Source organism: Haliotis rubra, unplaced genomic scaffold (genome assembly GCF_003918875.1).
Source record: "Haliotis rubra isolate DU_JTF1 unplaced genomic scaffold, ASM391887v1 Scf289, whole genome shotgun sequence".
NCBI classification, from domain to species: Eukaryota; Metazoa; Mollusca; class Gastropoda; order Lepetellida; family Haliotidae; genus Haliotis; species Haliotis rubra.
This window is the reverse complement of record NW_025766956.1, coordinates 20,318-39,745: the sequence shown is the minus strand read 5'-3', so window position 1 is coordinate 39,745 and position 19,428 is coordinate 20,318. Positions and strand designations below refer to the sequence as shown.

Sequence of the window (19,428 nt, the reverse complement as noted above, 5' to 3'; positions counted from 1 at the left end):
CACAGTGGAATAGAACCCAGACAGGTTGAGGGAGTAGGCTAATATTGAGTGAACCCGCTCCCATCATCCATATCAATAATTGCTGACATCTTGATGACCTCGAACTTTACGTACAAAGATAACTGTTCATGAGGGACAAGTTTTTCGTTAACAACCATTTGGGCTAATTCACATGAAGTCATTATAAGTATAAGATACTTTCCATACCGGTTTTCACTGTAGTCGACAATATTTCGAAAGGGCACGCTGTCCACACCTGGCTCCGGTTGTCCAGTTGTCTCCGGTCCTGGCGTTAAAGTCCCCGCATATTTGAACGATGCCTTGAGTCTGGTAGCAGTAGACTTGATGCAGCAGAGTCTCGAGGAACTCCTCCGGGTCTCGCACGTGAGACGAACCAGATGGACTAAGATAACATATTGCTAGGAACGCATTAAATTAACAAAAAAAAAAGGACAAATCGGAAAATCTAATTTTGATAATATCATCAAAAGTATTATCAACAACATCGCATGTACAATATTCTAAAATTGAGTTACGTACAAAGAGTCCAACACCCCCGGAACCACGTTTGGCGTGTTTATTTACATGCTTGCGGTTTTGTCCAAACCAGGTACATCCGGGAAGACCAAGTTTATCATCACCTTTAAGAAAAGTCTCACAAAGAGCGATAATATCATAATTGTCGGTAGTTACTGCAAACTGTATAAACTGTGAATTGTCATTATCTGACTTGGACCACCCTCTACAGTTCCAGCAACAGACAACACGTTGGGAACACGTTTAGTTCCCCTCAGGTGAAAGACTTTCTCCTTACCTAGCTGTTTTGGTACTGTTCTCAGCGAGTCTTGTGTATCACGCACTTCCAGCGACGTCTCCGCTTCAATGTACACGTTCTTGTAAACCCCGTTATGTCGAAGTCCACGCTTTGCTTTGCAATGTGGTCAATGTTGTCGAGCGTGGCAATGACCACGCCATGCTTCATTCCGTGAGCTGATTTTCGGAGGGCTTTTTTTAGCACGGACATCGCGTAGTTTCAAACCATCGCACAACAAAACATTCCCTTTGTGAAGAGTCACAGCATTGTTGTTATCCTCGTCGTTAGTTTGAGTCAGATTGTTATACATTCGCCATTATAATGCTTGTTTGTGTACTACATGGAACTAATGCGCAGCACAAAAACGCACATTCGGAAACTTTAATGCACGTTTACGTTCGAAAGTGTTAGCTTGCATGGAAAGGTCATGGAGAAAGTAGTTCGCAATATGCATGTGCATTTATGAGGAATCGTGAGCAAAACAATCGATCTGTCTAACGTTAACAATATGAAAACGCTCATTCCCTGTCAAGGGAGTCCACAGTAAACCACTTTGACCACTGTTTCCTAAAGGAGCCGTCCTGATGAAACTTGACATGAAATTAATCTATGCAATTTGCCTGTCGATATTGTAATCTGCTAATTACTGACTGTGACTATGCTCTGCCTTGTTCAAACGCCGCAAAAAACGTTTAATTGAAGTTAAAACAATTCTTAGACAACCTTCAGACTGCTATTCATCACCGAAATGTACAGCAACATACTGACATTTTTCTTCGTATATGTCGAAGTTTACCCGTCCATGTTCTCTTGCACATCCTGAAAAATACTTGCACAAAACTGCATGTTTGCATGAGATTCACGCTGTGAATGGAATAAGCATTTTAGAAAGCCATATTCCATCACACGACAGGCTTCACAAATACATACAGCTGTGTATCACCCCTAAATAGATTATCCACTACGTTTTGTCATAGTATGTTAACACGAACTGCTACGACTTGCATTCGACTTTTATCCAGCTGTACCATATGTTAAGGTGTCAAGAGTAGTCACCCTTAGATTACGTGTCGTGTAACAGGAAGTGGTCTCTAATAATTTATGACTGGGTAGGGGGTGGGGTGGGTGATGATGACTTTTATGGAGAAGCAATAGTAACAATGCGAATGACCCCCCACCCACCCCTAAAATTGATGCACAAACTAAGTGACCTCCCTGCGTGTCATGTACAAAATCAATGACGCCCATATTTATAAGCATAATCGTTAATATGTTTACCTGGGAGGGGTGGGTGTGTGTGGGGTGTGTGTGCTGCAAATCACATTGGCGTTGGCATCGACGTTGTCAGTCGATCGGATGAACTTCATGAACGCAGTTTGGCGCCAGTTGCTCTCTTCGAAATACTCGAACTCTGCCATCGTTTCTGAACCGACTTCCATCTGTCAAGTTCTTCCTGTGTCGTGAATCACGGTCTTCCCGATCTTGGGCGGTCTTGGGTCTGGCCTGTTTGCTGGTAGCGGTTTATTAATTTGCTGATGGTGGCCTGGCTGCAGTTGAAGGTTCTTGCCAGTTGATGTTGTGAAGCCCCCATATTGGTCATACTGATAGCCGTTGCGCTTGCGTAAGTCTTGGCATATTCATGGTGTTGTTTGGTTACTACGCGCTTGCTCTGACCAACATGGGTATTTATGCCACAATCATGACAGATGCGTTGTTATTGGGACCATGTTGCGGTTTGGCGAATGTTTTCTGCTTGGGTTCATACCTGTACCAGAGTTGTCTTTTTTAAATATACAATTACTTTAAATGTGATAACTTTCCTTTGTCCGGTTGTTTGGTATCCCATAACCACCTTGCTACATCATATTCCTTTTTTCTCATTTTGTTTTTATTTGTATAAGGTTTTTCGTTTTCTGGTTAATTGTTTCAGTCTCAGGACTCAAGGAATAGATATTCTTTTCTGAAACAATCAAAATTGTGTGGGCTATATTTACAAGAAACGTATACTGAGTCAAAAAAGAAACTTCACATTCTTTCTTCAGGGCACTATAAAAGAACACGAGATGGTAAGATGGTTAAATTGTTATTCTACCATGACTTCAGTAAACACTGGATTGTGATTGGTTAATTAAAGTCATTCAGAGGTATATAATCACGTTATACAGGTCTCTGTTTTCCGTGCGCAATCATACATGGTTTACGGTAATGCACTATTTTTGTCTGCCCACTAACATGGCGGACACCGAACAACCTACCGATGCATCGATAAATTACGGCGATTTTACTGTCGGAAATTACACATATGTCTTTAAAGATGGATTTAGCGATGACGGGCTCGACTCACTACTTGCGTAAATCACAGCAATAGGTGTTTATACATACAAAAGTACTTCGAAAACATGGAAACAAATATTCAGTCGAACAAGATCAAAACATCGTCTGCTTTCCGAATAAAAATTCAGCAAAAACAAATATGTTTACGTTGATTCTATGTTATGTCAGAATAGATCCAGCAATAGACTGCTACAAAATTTCCGTGTTAAATTTATTATCAGCTTTCGTCAACGATATCGCCACTGATCTTGATCCGGTAACGGAGGATGCATTAACATCGAACGCCGAAGAAATTTTAGATTCTAATGCCTTCCGTCCACATAAATAAACAGTTGGGTTATCAATTCAAACAAAATGATATTTTGAAATTTGTACTGTTTCAAATTTAGCGATAGTAAAACACAATTAGATCTACATAATCTGCAAACCGTTCTGTTTAGCCCAACATATTTTTTTTCTAAATGTATAATATCGTTGAAAAAGTTATTTAGCTTAGTCATGATCCCTCTTATCCATTACACTGCTTGATCTAAAGTAGTCTATTAAAGTATAAATAATTACCTTACCGTGTTTATGCCAGAGGTACACCCTCGTGTCCTGATCCATCCTTTCGGAAATATCACCACAAATCTGGCTCTTTGTCAACAGACTCGCGAACATGCCAGCCAATCCGATTCAATTTGAATTCACTACACTTTGAAGCCACTAGGTCACAAAACACTTTCCAAAATGTAGAAAATAATATCCGTAGAATCGAATTGAGCACAAAGTACACACATGAGTGTGTAAGAGTCACCAGAGCTGTCGTACGCAGACGTAGAGGTGAGTGAAATCGTCAAGTTGACAGGGCGCAAAATTCAACAGTATCTAAATTCGGTACAACACGGACTTCTCGTTACAGCAAAAGCGCCCCTACTCTTAACTTTTGTACCAGTACCAGTAATTAGATATCAAAGACTATCTCAGTCATACAATCAGGTTAACCTTGCGCAAACTGTCAGTGGCTCTCCTGTCGCATCTTTCCAAATGTAAACAATGACTTCGAGAAAAGGTCAAGGCCATGAGGTTGCTGCCACTATTCTGGTGGGGAAAGGGTCTACGGTGGAATTTTCAAATGTGAACCAAGCTTTTGAAACTTATTTGATATATGTTTTCCAACTTATCAGTTAATGATTGGTGATTGATGCATTGAAAAAACAAAACGTGATTTGTTATTACTGAATCTGGAGTTTGTTAGTCATTGACGGTTTGCCACCAAACACCCCGTTTCGGGCGATACCACTTGAGATTGGAATGCGAGGCCGCTTCACGTATTGACTCGTAACCAAAGAAAGAGCTCCACCTGAAATTGTTCATAAAATTGTCATAGAATGGAGATAAACCTACTGTGTTAGAAAATCAGAGGTAATAACGAAATTATAATAGCTCTAATTGTTCATTTAAAACCTCACGCTACGCGTTCGGTTTTAAATGAAATTTAGAGCTATTATAATTTCGTTATATACCTCTGATTTTCCCACACAGTAGGTTTATCTCCTAATTATTTCATTGCTGAGATCTGTGTGATGTACTCGATACACTGACAGTGCCATAATCAGTTCCATTAGGCTACACCGCCGTTTCAAAACATGGGTATACAGAATGTCAAGTCACAAGAATAAAAATGCGAAATTTCTCAGTTCAATATCGTGTATGGCCGCCCCGCGCATTCACCACTGCCAAACACCGTCTCCCCATCGACTGCCTGATGCTTGTGAACACGTGGTTGGGGATTCTGCGCCATTGCTCTTGCAAGGCAGCGCCAAGTTCCTGCAAATTCTGAGGTTGGTTCCTAAGACCACGAAGCCTTCTCCCAAGTGCATCCCAAACGTGCTCTATTGGATTAAGGTCAGGGGACCTCGATGGCCAGTCCATGACGTTGATTCCAGCGTTTTGAAGGAAATTTCGTGTCACTATCGCGGTATGCGGCCGAGCATTATCATGCTGGAACTGTAGACCTGGGCCATGAGCCGCCATGAAAGGAACGAGTTCAGGGGTGAGCACCTGGTCGCGGTAAGCAGCAGCTGTGAGGTTTCCACGGATGACCAGAAGTCGGGAACGGTTGTTCCCACAGAAAGCACCCCACACCATGCAACTTCTGCCCCCGAATCTGTCGACTTCCTGTACACAACATTGGGCATACCGTTCACGACGTCGTCTCCAGACTCTATGCCTGCACATTTGCCAATTGTGGCATTTCAAGTACCGTTAGAACTGTGATTTAAAAGTGTTTTTTCAATTCTTGAGGCCAATGCAAACACGTGCATATGAAGAAAACTTCGATGCGAAGATACCGTGATCGACTGCACGTGCAAAACCTGATTTGGCACTTACGTCATTTGCACGACGAATGGATAGGTTTGAGTGGATTTTGCTAACGTTTTTTCTAGAGTCGAAAGATAGGGATCCCATTTCGGATACATAGATGTATCATCAGAGAAAAATTATTCATTATTTTTCAAATTACATTTTGTGAAGTTTCTTGTTTGAATCAGTATATATATTTGCGAAAGTGATGAAAGCGTTACAAGCACAGGCCAGATATTATTCGTTAGCTAGTAGATAGAGCTGGGCCTCAGTAATATATATGACCCAGATGATTTGTCTAAGATAAATGAATGACTATTGAAAACTTTGACTGTTTTATTCAGAATGCTTATAATATTACAGGTATATTATATCGCTCAGTACCTGGTTAGTTAGAAAAGGGTGAGAAAGGTACTAAATATTTTTATAACATTTTCTTATAACATTGAAAGTGAGTGAGTGAGTGAGGTAATATTCAGCGTCACATCTGCAATATTTCAGCCATATCGTGACGAGAACAATTTTATTTATATCAATATGAAAATCAATAAATTTAGAACGTAAAACCTGTCATCGAAAGACAGTAAAAATACTAGAGTATCACAGATATACACTTAAAACTAGTCTGCTGTCGTAAAATGAAATCACTACAGACAGTACAACATGAAAACGGGCTATAGATCACCAACAACTGATAACATTGAAAAGAGAGATTCTGCTAAAGAGGCCATTTGAAAGATTGCAACTGATGATGGTACACTATTTTACGACGAATTTGACATTCTTAAACAGATTTAACACAGTTTATGTAAAAATTATATACTTCTGAAAAACGATGAAGCTGATGATAACCTTATTTGGGGGATTTTGTTATACCTGTAACTGTTGAACATGAAAAGCAAGACGCCTTATATGAAATGATGGATAACATAACATAACCTGGCTGTGACTGCTTCTAGTCAGAGTTTTATGCAACATTTCGTAAGTATCTAAACAGTCATCATAAGATTGACGTAAATTGGTCGTTTGAAACGGGTGTATTGTCGAGGAATTATTACTTATTGGTAGCTGTAGCTACAGATCTGTTTCTTTGAAGAGTGTGGACCATATCCTAAAAGTTAAGTTGCTGGTATATTGGGCCAAATAATATATAATACCCAAACCGGATATATTAAAATCAGATATATCTGAGATAATTCATGGATAATACTTGACATAATACATACTTATGAGGATGAATAACGGGGTATTTTCTATTCATAGAACTTGAAAGTAAAGCATTTGCCTCTTTGAATTTGGGTAAGTGCTTGAGTTACTGATAGTTGTTGAATAAATAAATACAAATCTTCGTGTTGATCTTCTGTTAAGAGAGGAGTAAGGAAGGTTTGCCCGTTCTCACCATACATACATATCAGACAATACACTAAATTCTTGATGCAAGATAGTTTTGATCTATGAAAATTAAATATTTGGAAGAACGTCAAAGCTGCTCACATAAATTATCAAGCACTTATGATACATTCTAACAAAAATGGTAATTAAATATATGACTAAAAGGTGTAATGGATATCTAAATTCATGTGGAATTAGAAGTCTGAAAATACTACTAAATTGCATTGGATATAATGTTTGTCATTAAATCGCCGAATTAGGAAATGTGATCCACTGTCAATTTGCCAACGTTTTACTGAGGCCTTAAATGTTATATCCTTGATCGAATAGCTTCTCAGCAAGAGCTGTTTTGAAATGTTCAAAGAACATGCTCAAGTTGTGAAATGTAACAACCAAAGGCTGGAGCAAAATATAGAGGGCAAGGGAAACACACTCACCTTATATACTCTATGAATGCAATTAAATTCCCGTTGAATGAAGAAATGTCTGTTGATACGTCGGTATCAAAAGGTTGGTTTATAATCACAGTACTGATAATCTGTTACGAATATTGCTCGATAGACGTCTTACTTTCAATATTTTGTATTTGTTTTCGTATATCTAAAAGAAAAGCGCTCGCAACTCCATGTTTTATCTAGGGTAAAAGGCGGTCGTTTCTGCTGTTACTGCCTTGTAAAGCAAGACTCGGGTGGAGACATATTATTTTACCATAAGGAGTGAAAGGTAAGGTTGTTTTATGTTTCTTTTATGCCTAATACGTAAGCAAATGTGTTACTGTCTCAACTATATTTATGTTTTATAGATTCACTACCCATCATGAAGTTTTGCACAGGTCTTACCCATCTCATTACTCACATTACAGGAGTTAAGGATAGCAAGAGGATTATGGGTTGCTATAGAGCGTCAGCTATGTTCTACAACAGAATCCAAAGATGGTATGGTGATCGTTTCAACAGCTACGGGCAGTTTGTTGGTCACCGTGCGGTTGTTTTCATAGTTATACCTCTGTTGGTCTTTGTTCTCTTTTTGGAACGGGATCCTGAAGACGGAGACGGAGAAGGATTTGGAGCGCCAGTACACACCCATTAATAGCCAGGCTGCTCAGGACAGAGACAAGATGAAGGCCAGCTTCCCAGACTGGACAGGAACAAACTACAACACATACAGTCTAAACACCGAGGACAGGTACGGTGTGATCATCGCCATCTCAGATCGAAACATCTTCTCCAATACCAGCATTGGTGAGATGAGGAACTTGGTAGATACGATTAAACAGTTTTTACAGTGGAATTTCAAGGCAAGACTCTCCACTATACAGATGTATGTGCACGGGCATCAAACTTGTGTGTCATTAGCGGTGACTTCCTCTTACAAGATGACTTCCTGTCCTCACTTGCGCAAGGGAGCGTCACCTACCCGCTATAGAATGACGTCGAGATCTCCTTCTTTGTGGCAGGTGTGAATGTCTCCGGTGAGGTGCTCGAGGCAGCGTCAGTGATGAAACTCACCTTCCATCTGAGGCAGTACTATGATACGATGAAAGAATATGCGCTCCTGTGGGAAGACACCTTCATATCGAACATGTCATCGTTGTCTTCGACATACTTCTCGATTAGTGTGTCCTTTGCCACATCACAGTCACTTGGAGATGAACTGAATGAGAATACCAACGGAGATGTCTTTTGGTTTTCTACTGTCCTTCACATTGCTTATAGCGTATGCCAGTTTCGTCTCAGGTGGAGACTGTGTGTCCTCAAGAAGTCACGTGGCTAGGGCTGGGGTCATGGCTGCTGGTTTGGGAATACTTGGATCGATTGGCCTTATGTGTCTCTGCGGCGTCAAATGTGTCAGCATTGTTGGGATAATGCCATTTCTTGTTCTGTGAGAGTATGACATTGTCTTGAAATAACATAATACGATTATCAAAAAGTAGTTGCTAAAGAATGATTATCCAGTTTGTTTACGTATAGTGTCCAGTCTAATGAAATTATAAATCTGCTTTCAGCTGTTGGTGTAGATGACATGTTTCCGATGGTATCAGCTTGGGCTGACACCAACCAGTATGCCGATGACTGGGATATTCCAAAACGGCTGGGTCACACTTTCCGATTGGCAGGTGTAGGGATAACTATCACGTCTCTCACTGATCTTGTCGCCTTCCTGGTTGGATATTCATCAGTGTTTCTGAGTGTAAAGAACTTCTGTCTCTATACAGGCAGGATCATAATTACAAAGTTAACAGTAATGTAAAAAATATATTCTGTGCACTTGTGTCATTAGTGCTGATACATCTGATGATAAAATGGTCCCAATTTTCCTTATCCTTGCATATGCATTCAACATTTGTTTATATATCAATATCCCATCCCCTGGTATTAAAACGTGAATATATATTTATTATTCCCAAGTTTCATATTTACAGGTACGACCATCATATTTTCATACATTGCTCAAGTGACGTTCTTGGCTGGATGTTTTGTAATACATGGACGCCGTGTTGAGAACTCTCGCCATTGTTTGACATGTCAACCAGTTCTTACAGAAGAAGCACTAAAACAGAAATGCGGCTTGTTTCGTTGCTGTTGTTCAGGAAAACCGTCAAGAGAAAGACAAGACTCTTTGCTTGAAAGATTGCCACCACTTATTTTGAATAAATGCCTTATAACCACGAGTGGAAAAGTAGTAACAATACTGATATTCTTAACATATCTCGGTGTTAGTTTGTGGGGAGTGACCAAACTAGAACAAGGACTCTTTCTAGAAAACCTCGTACCGCCAACGTCCTACTACTCTAATTACAGTTTAAACAATTGGAACAAGTTTTATGGAACACGAATTCCAGTTTCATTTGTTTTAAAAAAGGAAACCGATTATTTTGATGAAAATGTGAGACAAAACTTTAAAATGCTGTTTCAGAAGATGGGTAGTGATGAACACATGAACAATGCAACACAGATTTGTGGACTTCTTGATCATGTGAACTCTCAGTATCTCAATAGGTCATCTTTGTCTGATTTTGTAGCCAATTTCAAGTCATTCCTCACTGTCAATCTGTATGCTAAGAACGACGTAGTGTTTAGTGAATCCGACAACAATATCACTGCTTTAAGGTGTCACATGATTTCAATGAATGTCCCCGACTCGATGGATCAAGCCAATCTTATGCTCCGTATGCGAAATCTGGCAGCTGAATCTCCACTACTAGTATTCCCTTACCACTCAACATTCATTTTCTTTGAACAGTTTGTCTCAGTGCTGCCTACTGTTTTACAGACGTTGGGCATTGCAGTCGTGGTCATGGTTTTACTCACTATGCTTTTCCTTTAATTGTCGGCTTAGTATGCATCAACATAATGTTGATTTTACTAGGAATCTTTGGTTTCATGCCTCTGTGGGACTTGAGACGGCTTCTCTGTAGATTTCACAGTCCATGTGTCGACAGCGTACATGTTGGCTGAGGGAGAAACAAGAGATGAAAGAGTTAGACAGGCTATCATACATGCGGCGGGGCCCATCTTTAATGGAGGATTGTCAACATTTATTGGCATACTAACATTGATTAGATCGCAATCGTATGTGTTTCAATCCTTTTTTAAAATTATGATATTTGTTATAATCTTTGTTATGGGGAATGCTGTTTTACTTATGCCAGTTATGTTATCACTGTTTGGGCCTATGCCTAAAGGGGGCAATTTAAGCCATCGTGATGTAAGTGAACAAAAGGACAGGAATATATGTACCACTGAAGATAAAACAGTACCTGGAAGTGCTTCTGTGAGCACAATTTCATTATCTGAAGTAAACTAGCTTCAACAACACCTTTCGTGTTTTAAAACGTAGGATACGTTTCAACAAACATGACACCGATTGTGAACATTATCATAGACTATTGAATAGATCATGATGCAATGGATTATGTCGCTAAATGAAAATGAATACAAACAATTCCATTTTTATATGTAATAGTTTATGTTTTGTTTGCCTGTACATATTGCTTATAGTAATCCATTTGAACAACATTTATGTTTGAAGAAGATTCTGTTTTTTTGCAATTGTGATTTTCAAAAACCCTGCAAAACAACAAAACAAAAACTTTCCATTTTCTCAAAACAACTTTGCCAAAGGTTGATTGCAAGATATGGTTATATAATGAGCATGTGTTTATGAATCACTATGAAACATTGATGAAATCAAGTTCTTGACTTTAACAATGTATTTAAAGATTTATGTAAATTAAAAGGAATAAATTTATTAGAATAATGTTTTGTCGTCAGGATGCGTCGAAACGTCTTTTTCATCAACCTTTACTTGAAGTAGTCGCTGTTGTTTTTCAATTATGATTTTGAAAAATAAAATGAAACCATGTTTCTCCTTAGTCAGCAATTTCAGGGTTTATCCATTTAGTGTTCATTTATTTTTACCCTGACGTTATTGAACATAACCATGCGGGTGGTAGGTTTCTCGAAAACAAGATCTCCGGACAAATACAACTGACTGTATGTATAAGCACAGTTAGCCAGCACTTCCAAACAAATATGCTGAAACCAGACAGACAGACAGACAGAGTTTATTTGCATGAAGGCCATCCCTAGTTTTACAGAAAAAGGTTTACAAGTAAGATGATAAAGAAAGTTATTTCATAACGGATAACAAACAATTAATGTTACTGTTAAGATATAATTCAGGAACCTGGCATTATTTAACAGGACATGTTGACATATTCTTTGTAAAATATAGTAATCATCATTTGCAGTTCTGGGAATTAAATATTTCCATTCACGATCGTAGATCACACAGCGGTAAATAACATGTATTTCGTCTTCAGTTTCATTACAATGCTTACTCAAAACAGTTTGATCATTACAGCTTCATAAGCCTCTGCGGACCAACTGGACACTGAGGGTGTTATGACCAATTCTTAATTTAGCAGTCGTTTATACTCACAAATATTACTATTTAAAAGATACTGTTCAGAAATTAAATTGAATTTATGAGACAAAGTGAATTCATGTGATGTGATGTGATCTCGCGAAGTGCACAGTCAAAGACCCTTTGACTGAACATATAAACGAATAGATTAGTATCACCTACATCTTGTGCAAACCAGACGTAGCCAAAACCATAAAGAAATGTTATACATAAGTTGCCCAATTAGGCGTTTTCTGTCGGCCGTCAACAGTAACATTATAACATTGAAATGGAAATGGTTTCATGTACATTTGAAGCCATTACTTCATACATGAAATATGTTATGCCATGACACTCTACTACATTCTCCAAAGGCCGCCACAGGCTGTCCTATACCCTGTATATAACAAATATTTCCAAAAGTTTCGGTGAACAATGTCAAACTTACTTTTTAATTCATTACTTCTTATTAAAGCAGGAACTTGCCATATTGAGCAATGGCTGATGGAATAGCCATTGTTGGCATTGGGTGCCGGTTTCCTGGCGCCACCTGCCTGGAGGAATTTTGGGATATCCTTGCAAAGGGAGAGAACCATGTGGTTGACATCCCCCCTGAGAGATGGAACATGGATGCCTTCTATGACTCTGATGTCAATGCTGTAGGGAAGAGCTATGCTACGAAAGCAGGGCTATTAAAGAAGTGAGTACAAAAGAATTATATGTCAGTCATCCCCAAAACGCTTGCATAAAATACTTAGAGAGACGTTTATTAATTCAATACAAAGTAATGCCCAGGTGAAGTTTTGTATGAGTTTGTACTAACATAAACATTGTGCCCTGTACGAATATACAAATAATATAGAACTGATATATAATCCTTCAGCTTTGATCACTTCGACAACAAACTTTTTAAAATCAACGAAACCGAGGCTGCCCAGATGGACCCCCAGCAGCGCCAGGTGTTGGAGTGCACGTACATGGCTCTGGAGGACGCCGGCATCACCAGACAACAAATAGCAGGACAGAAAGTGGGAGTCTACATAGGTTTGTTCGTAGCAAAGAGTTCGGAATTTAGATTTTGGTCGTGTGTTGTTTAGTACTCATATTCAATATATATTCTTTACAAAAAGTTAAGCAACTCAAAGTTTTAGTCTCATTACATTTTCATTTATTGACTGTCGAATTAGGGGACGATAAGCCTGTGAGTGAAGGCATGAATTTGATTGGATAAACCAATAAACACCACTCAACAACAATGTCAAGTATTAAGATTATAATGACGTTGTCATTCATTAAGTTTTATAAGTCATTCGAAACAGTCATCTTTGTGATAGTGATATGCTTAAATGTTCTTTGTATTGCATAAGTATACATCTAAAAAAGACACACACGGGCCAGAAATAAGATGCATTAAACGTATTTAAGTGTACATAGGTCGCTTAAGCTTGAACATAGATAAAGGAAATTCGGCACAGGGGGCGTTCAGGTCAGTACCTAGCAGCCGTCACTGTTCGACACCGCTTTGGAAGGGATTACACAATTCGTCGGATTTTGCTTGGGGAATTCTTCTGAGTATCTGAGGACGATGGTGACGTTTACGGACGCGTCGATCAAGTTCGTCCTATAGATGCTCGGTCGGGTTCAGATCCGGCGATTTGGAAGGCCAGGGAAGATTAGTGACGTTTGCATTGGCCAGATACGCACCTGTTACACGAGCTGTGTGGGGTCGAGCATTGTCGTGTTAAAACAGCTCCCTCTGGCGGTCAAAAAGTGGGAGGAGGTGAAGTCGCAAGATTTGGTCGATGTTACGATTTGCTGAATGCCATGAACCACCACAGCTCTGATCCACCCGTGTAGTGCATGGCACCCCACACCATAATGCTATCTCCACCAAATCTGTTCACCTGTCGAATGCAGTCCACCGCCAAACGTTCGCGTCGGTTCGATAGACACGTTGTCTCGTCGCAGGAAGAAACGCGATTCATCGCTGAACTCAAGGCGTCACCACTTCCCCAGATTCCATGACTGTACCATGTTGCACCATAGGACACGTTGTAAGTGTAGTCGTGTCAGGACAGGTCCATATTTTTGTCGATATGCCCGAATTCCCACTTCTCTCAGACGATTTCTGATGGTTTGGTCGCAAATTCTTCAAAGACCAGGCACCTGTCTTGCAGTGGCCGTAGCAAATCGGTGACGTAGGTGAAACACCCGGATGAATGTTTTCATATTTAAAGACAAACGTTTACAAACCATTTTGGGATGCGTTTGCGCGCAATGCACAACAACCACGGCATGATTAACGAGATTCAAACATAGGAATTGTGTTAATGACGATTGCTGTAAACAATATATGGAAATGAACTTCTGAAAAGGCCCGTGCGTTTCAGGGTTTTTTAAGGGTGTATAATCATATGTAAAACCTATATGTTCTAAACAGTAAAAATAAATTATTAAAGGTTCCATGACGGTGGATTATGGGGACTTGATCTCTACCAAATCACAAGACGTCACCAACCACACTGTGACAGGCCAGGCCAGGTCTATAATATCCAACAGGGTGTCCTACGTGTTCAACCTAACAGGACCTTCCATGACCATAGACACAGCGTGTTCCTCATCCATCGTGGCATTACACCAGGCAGGACTTGCACTCAGGGCAGGTGGGTGAAGATTCACATGACGAGCATTCAGAGTAGATGGGAATACCAGATAATTAAAGCTAATCAGAGGAGGTGGGTAAAGCATAACATCACGGGTACTCAATGCAGCTTGGTACAAAATATCATGACTTGAATTCAGAGTAGTACTGTAGTCAGCTCCTGCCATGAAACAGAATATTATGTGGCATTGCACGAACCAACAAAGGCAGTCGAACTATTTCAGTGACTCAAACTAAGGTGAGTATATATCTCCAAGTGAGATAGGGTATGTGATATCCAGTCTCCTAAGGATCACATATGTGAGGGAAAGAATCAGTCAACATGTAATGAGCTGTTTTCATTTATCCTCCTTTACATTTCAGGGTCTCGATATTAGAAACGCTGACCACTGTTCATCACTAGTCTCGCACCTTATGTTGCCTGACAAGTGCATGTGTATATATGTGTTTCTTTCTTAACCTTTGTTTATGTTTATAACTTACAGGTGACTGTTCTATTGCAATTTGCGGAGGTGTGAACATGTTAATTCACCCAGCATATTTTATCAAGTTAAGCAAAGCTCAGATGTTGTCTCCCACTGGACAGTGCCACGCCTTCTCAGCAAATGCAGATGGTTACACCAGAGGAGAGGGATGTGGGGTTATCATCGTCAAACTCCTAAGTCAGGTATGACACTTGTATAGGCATTCCCGATTAATAACCTACATGAGGCCGTAACGGATCTGTTTGACATAACCATGAAACCACCATGTCAATCCTCAATCCTCAAAGTAAAGCAAAAACATTAATCCCGTTAATTATATATTTCAGGCTTTGCATGATGGTGACAATATTTGGGGAACTATTGTCACGGGGTTGAATCAAGATGGCCGCCAGGTTACACCCATCACAGCACCATCAGGGAAACAACAGCAGGAACTGCTGAATGACATCTACACACGGCATGGGATCGACCCGACTGAAGTAGACTATATTGAAGCTCATGGTACGTATGAAGTTTTCGTCTTTTCCCGAGGTATGGGGCCCTAGTGAATACCAAGGTTATATTTGGCCTTCAGTTATTTACGAGTTCGAATGGCAGGATCACTGATTTGTTTCATCCATTTCCCAGATACGTAGATGATGCCAATCACTTGATTGTCTAATAAGGTTATCTTTAAAGTCACATCAGCATTATTGCAGATATATAGTGACTTATCTAATAAGGACTCGATTATTTACAGACCACTGTGACATTACTAGAATATTGCTGACGGTGGCAATGGAGCCTTATCGGTTTCTCAGCGATATGTAAGTTTCAGTTTTCCGTAAATTTACCAAACAAAACGTTAAGGAGACTGAGTGGAATCTTAAGTTTCCATATTCTTTCATTTTGGTTTCCGTTTTCCTGAAATTAATTTATTTTATGTGACACTATGTTTTATTTGAATTCTGGTCTACACAAACACTGAGATCACTTAACCGAAACCTATGTAATACATAGGCAGTTTAACGTAGGTTAATATAGGTTTCTGGATTCATGGATATATAAATATATGGAGTCAAATTTATTTCTTCTATGATCGTTTCATTGGAGTTCTCACTAATGGAAATCATCAGTGATCGTTTCCAGTTGCTTTATGGAATGGAAACTAACAATGGTAGTTTACTGTAAATTTCCATTTCTGAAAACTAACCTTGTTGGTTGCTGGCAGTTTCCAGTCGCTGAAACTAACCTTGTTGGTTGCTGGCAGTTTCCAGTCAGTCGCTGAAACTAACCTTGTTGGTTGCTGGCAATTTCCAGTCGCTGAAACTAACCTTGATTCAGCAACAGAAAACTGTCTGAAACCAACAATCAATGTTTCTGTGAGCGGAAACCTACATGATTCTGGCATTACCCAGTTTCATGTAGGTTTCCGGAAATCTGGAATCCTTGTTATTTTTTCTGTGTAAACTATTAGAAAAAAATATACTATTGTATCTCACAAAAATCTTGCATGCTTCGCAGCAGTGACCCAAAATATACCTTGTGTTCCAAAACAAAGAAGGTTTTCTTAAATAGTACTTTCCTCCTTCATTGTGGAATTCCTAATGAACCATCAGAAAGGCTCCAATGGTTTGATCATTTTTTATTTCTTATTCAGTATTGAGATATCAGCACGTATAAACAAACATAACTGACATATTTGTTCTTGCATTAGCTTAAAGTGGCTTATGTATATGTTTTTATGACATATCTGATGTCGAAAGTTGTCAACTCAAAACATTGTCACTTCAGGTACTGGAACCAAAAGAGGTGATCCAGTAGAAGCTTCAGCTCTGGGAACCTTCTTTGAGAAATATCCACGCCAGCGCCACATCGGGTCAGTGAAGACCAACATCGGCCATCTAGAAGCAGCTGCAGGTGTTGCCGGACTCATCAAGGTCCTGTTGATGATGAAACACAGCACCATTGTGCCATCCCTACACTTTGACAAGCCCAATGAAGCAATAGACTTTGACAGATTTCAGTTTGTAGTACCAACAAAAAATACTGACTGGAAACGTCATAAAAAGATTGCATGTATCAACTCATTTGGCTTTGGGGGTAGCAACAGCCATGCTGTGTTAACATCATTTACAATGGAAACACCAGTTATAAGTGACATTGCTCTACCAGTTTGTTTTTCAGGCTCCAGTGAGAAAACGTTAAACAAGTCAATAGCAAAATTCACTGAAAGTGGTAACAGTTCTTCTTTCAGTGATGTTGCTTACACTTCATGTATGGCAAGAGAACATTTTCCGTTAAGAAAAGCTTTCTTTGCAAACAACCATTCTATTCTGATATCTCAAATACAAGAAGAGTTACAAAAGAGAAACCAGCCATCTTTTTCGGAAAAAGAATACGTTGTTTTTGTTTTTTGTGGCATGGGAACAGCCTGGGAAGGTATGTGCAATGATCTCATCTCCAACAATGATCAGTTTAAGGAAAACATTTTTGAAATTGACAAATCCCTCTCCAGGTTTGTTCAATGGTCCCTGATGAAGCGGCTCCTTGAATGTGATGATGTGAACGATCCTCTGTTCGGTCCAATAGCCATTTTTGCTTGTCAGGTGTCTCTCGCTCACCTGTGGGAAACCTGGGGGGTGAAGCCCGCAGCTGTTGTAGGTCAGTCAGTTGGGGAGGTGGCTGCAGCACATGTTGCAGGAATCCTGTCCTTGGATGAAGCTGTGAGGGTCATCTACCACAGGACTCGGATCCTTGCTGAAGCCACCGGCGGAAAGATGATGCTTGTCCGGAATGTTGAGACGGAACAAGTAAAGACAGTCTGTAGGAAAATCAGACTAAGGTAGATGTAGCTCTTTATTACAGCCCAGTGTCGTGCACTATCAGTGGGGATGAGAGGTCCGTTCAGTTAGTCAAAGAGGATTTGAAGCATTCTTCAGATAGTAATGCACTGTTTCATGAGCTCCCTGTTACAAGTGCGTTCCACAGTCACTTTATGGACTCAGCAAGAGTTCAGCTTGATGAAATCTTATCCGATATCAAGACATCTAAGATGACAAGCAGATTTGTCTCGACAGTTGATCCTGATATGGATGAAAGTACAGTTATGTCAAAGATCTATTGGGGCCTAAATGTAAGAAGTCCTGTTAGATTTTGTGATGCAATCAAAAGCGCCACACAAACATCCAAAATGAACATTTTTGTTGAAATAGGCCCACGGACTGTACTAAAATCACATCTACGGGACATTTTCAGAGATTCTACCCCCTCTGTCACATCCATTCCTTCTCTTCACCCCAAAGCGAGTTATGGTGACATTCTGCAGTCACTCCTCTTGTTGTATGACTATGGAGTTAACGTCAAATGGGACACTTTCTTTCCTGATAAGATGCAAAAAACAAGCTATCCATCTTATGTCTTCAATTCTAAGCCCCTGTTACTGGTGTCTGAAAGTAAACAACAGATGCTCAAGGGTCGGAAGGAAACTGAAGGAGATCACTTGTTTATCAGAGGCAACACAGAGTCAGCAAGCTTAGTCATTGACCCTCAGAGATTCAAGAGTGTTTTTGAACACACAGTGAAAGGAACAATCATTCTACCAGGTGCCGTCTATGCTGAGGCAGCACTTACTTTAGCCAGAATGATTGACATGTACCACCTATGTACAATCAGTGTTTCTGTGGCCTTCAAAAGCCCAGTCAATCTGAAATCTGGAAAAGTGACAAACCTGGATATAAAACAATCTCACAGTGAAGTTGACTCCAGCATTTTGAGTACATTTGTTTTGAAGAATGGAAGGACAGTCCACGCAGAAGCAATAATAAGGCAAACACCTGCGGATGAATCTCCAGAGAGAGTTGACCTTGGGCCAATCAAAGAAAGATGTAAACACTACTTAACTGGAGAGGAAGTGTATCAACATTTGGCAGCCAATGGTTTCAACTACGGTGAAATGATGTCCGTTATTTCAGGTAGCCAAACAGCTGGAAATGAAAGCCTCACTGTACTTGAAGTTGGATCTAAGCTCCAGAGAGAAGCAGATCACACAATTCTTCACCCTGCAATACTAGATGGCATGCTACAGACGCCTGCAACTGTCACGCAAGTGATCAAAGATATGCTTCCATACTCTGTAGAACATTTGATAGTCAAGAGGAAGACAGACAGAAAGATGTTTGTGCATTTGAAAGTGTTGCATGAAAGTGAATGGTATGTGTGCTATAGCCTGTCACTGCTGACAACCGAAGGGTATGTCATTGCACACGTTGGAAAATTTACATTGAAAGCCATGGGTATAGAGTCCTTTGATGTCAGGAGTGTTGCATACACAATTGAAACAGAAGAAATACATCCTGAGCATGACACTGACAGCATAACAAACCTTGTTATGTTTAGTGATGAGATGTCTATGTCAAAGACCCCAAACTATCCATGGACAGTTCACCATATGTCCATTGTACATGGCGATAGCTATGTTCCAGACCTTCGAGAGTCATCTGGAATAG

At 39.9% G+C, this 19,428-nt stretch overlaps 3 protein-coding genes across 3 annotated transcripts in view; all 3 read left to right on the top strand.

Moving 5' to 3' along the window:
• The window catches only part of LOC124281753, a 27,418-nt gene extending 18,983 nt beyond the window's left edge, over window positions 1-8,435 (top strand). The window contains exon 3 of the mRNA XM_046717727.1: window positions 7,884-8,435. Coding sequence (XP_046573683.1) covers window positions 7,884-8,348 — 465 coding nt within the window. The 3' untranslated portion in view covers window positions 8,349-8,435. The remainder of the gene's footprint in view (window positions 1-7,883) is intronic.
• Window positions 1-19,428, top strand: part of LOC124281751 (hybrid PKS-NRPS synthetase pytA-like) — a 24,665-nt gene extending 5,237 nt beyond the window's left edge. Inside the window, exons 2-9 of the mRNA XM_046717725.1 lie at window positions 12,270-12,494; window positions 12,678-12,838; window positions 14,254-14,457; window positions 14,942-15,123; window positions 15,268-15,442; window positions 16,715-17,765; window positions 18,179-19,171; window positions 19,341-19,428. Of these exons, the coding sequence (XP_046573681.1) occupies window positions 12,292-12,494; window positions 12,678-12,838; window positions 14,254-14,457; window positions 14,942-15,123; window positions 15,268-15,442; window positions 16,715-17,765; window positions 18,179-19,171; window positions 19,341-19,428 (3,057 nt within the window). The 5' untranslated portion in view covers window positions 12,270-12,291. The remainder of the gene's footprint in view (window positions 1-12,269; window positions 12,495-12,677; window positions 12,839-14,253; window positions 14,458-14,941; window positions 15,124-15,267; window positions 15,443-16,714; window positions 17,766-18,178; window positions 19,172-19,340) is intronic.
• Window positions 8,562-10,639, top strand: LOC124281752 (patched domain-containing protein 3-like). The gene is made up of 3 exons (XM_046717726.1): window positions 8,562-8,679; window positions 8,892-8,946; window positions 9,295-10,639. Exons 1-3 carry the CDS (start codon window positions 8,562-8,564, stop codon window positions 10,211-10,213), a joined length of 1,092 nt encoding a protein of 363 aa, XP_046573682.1. The 3' UTR covers window positions 10,214-10,639.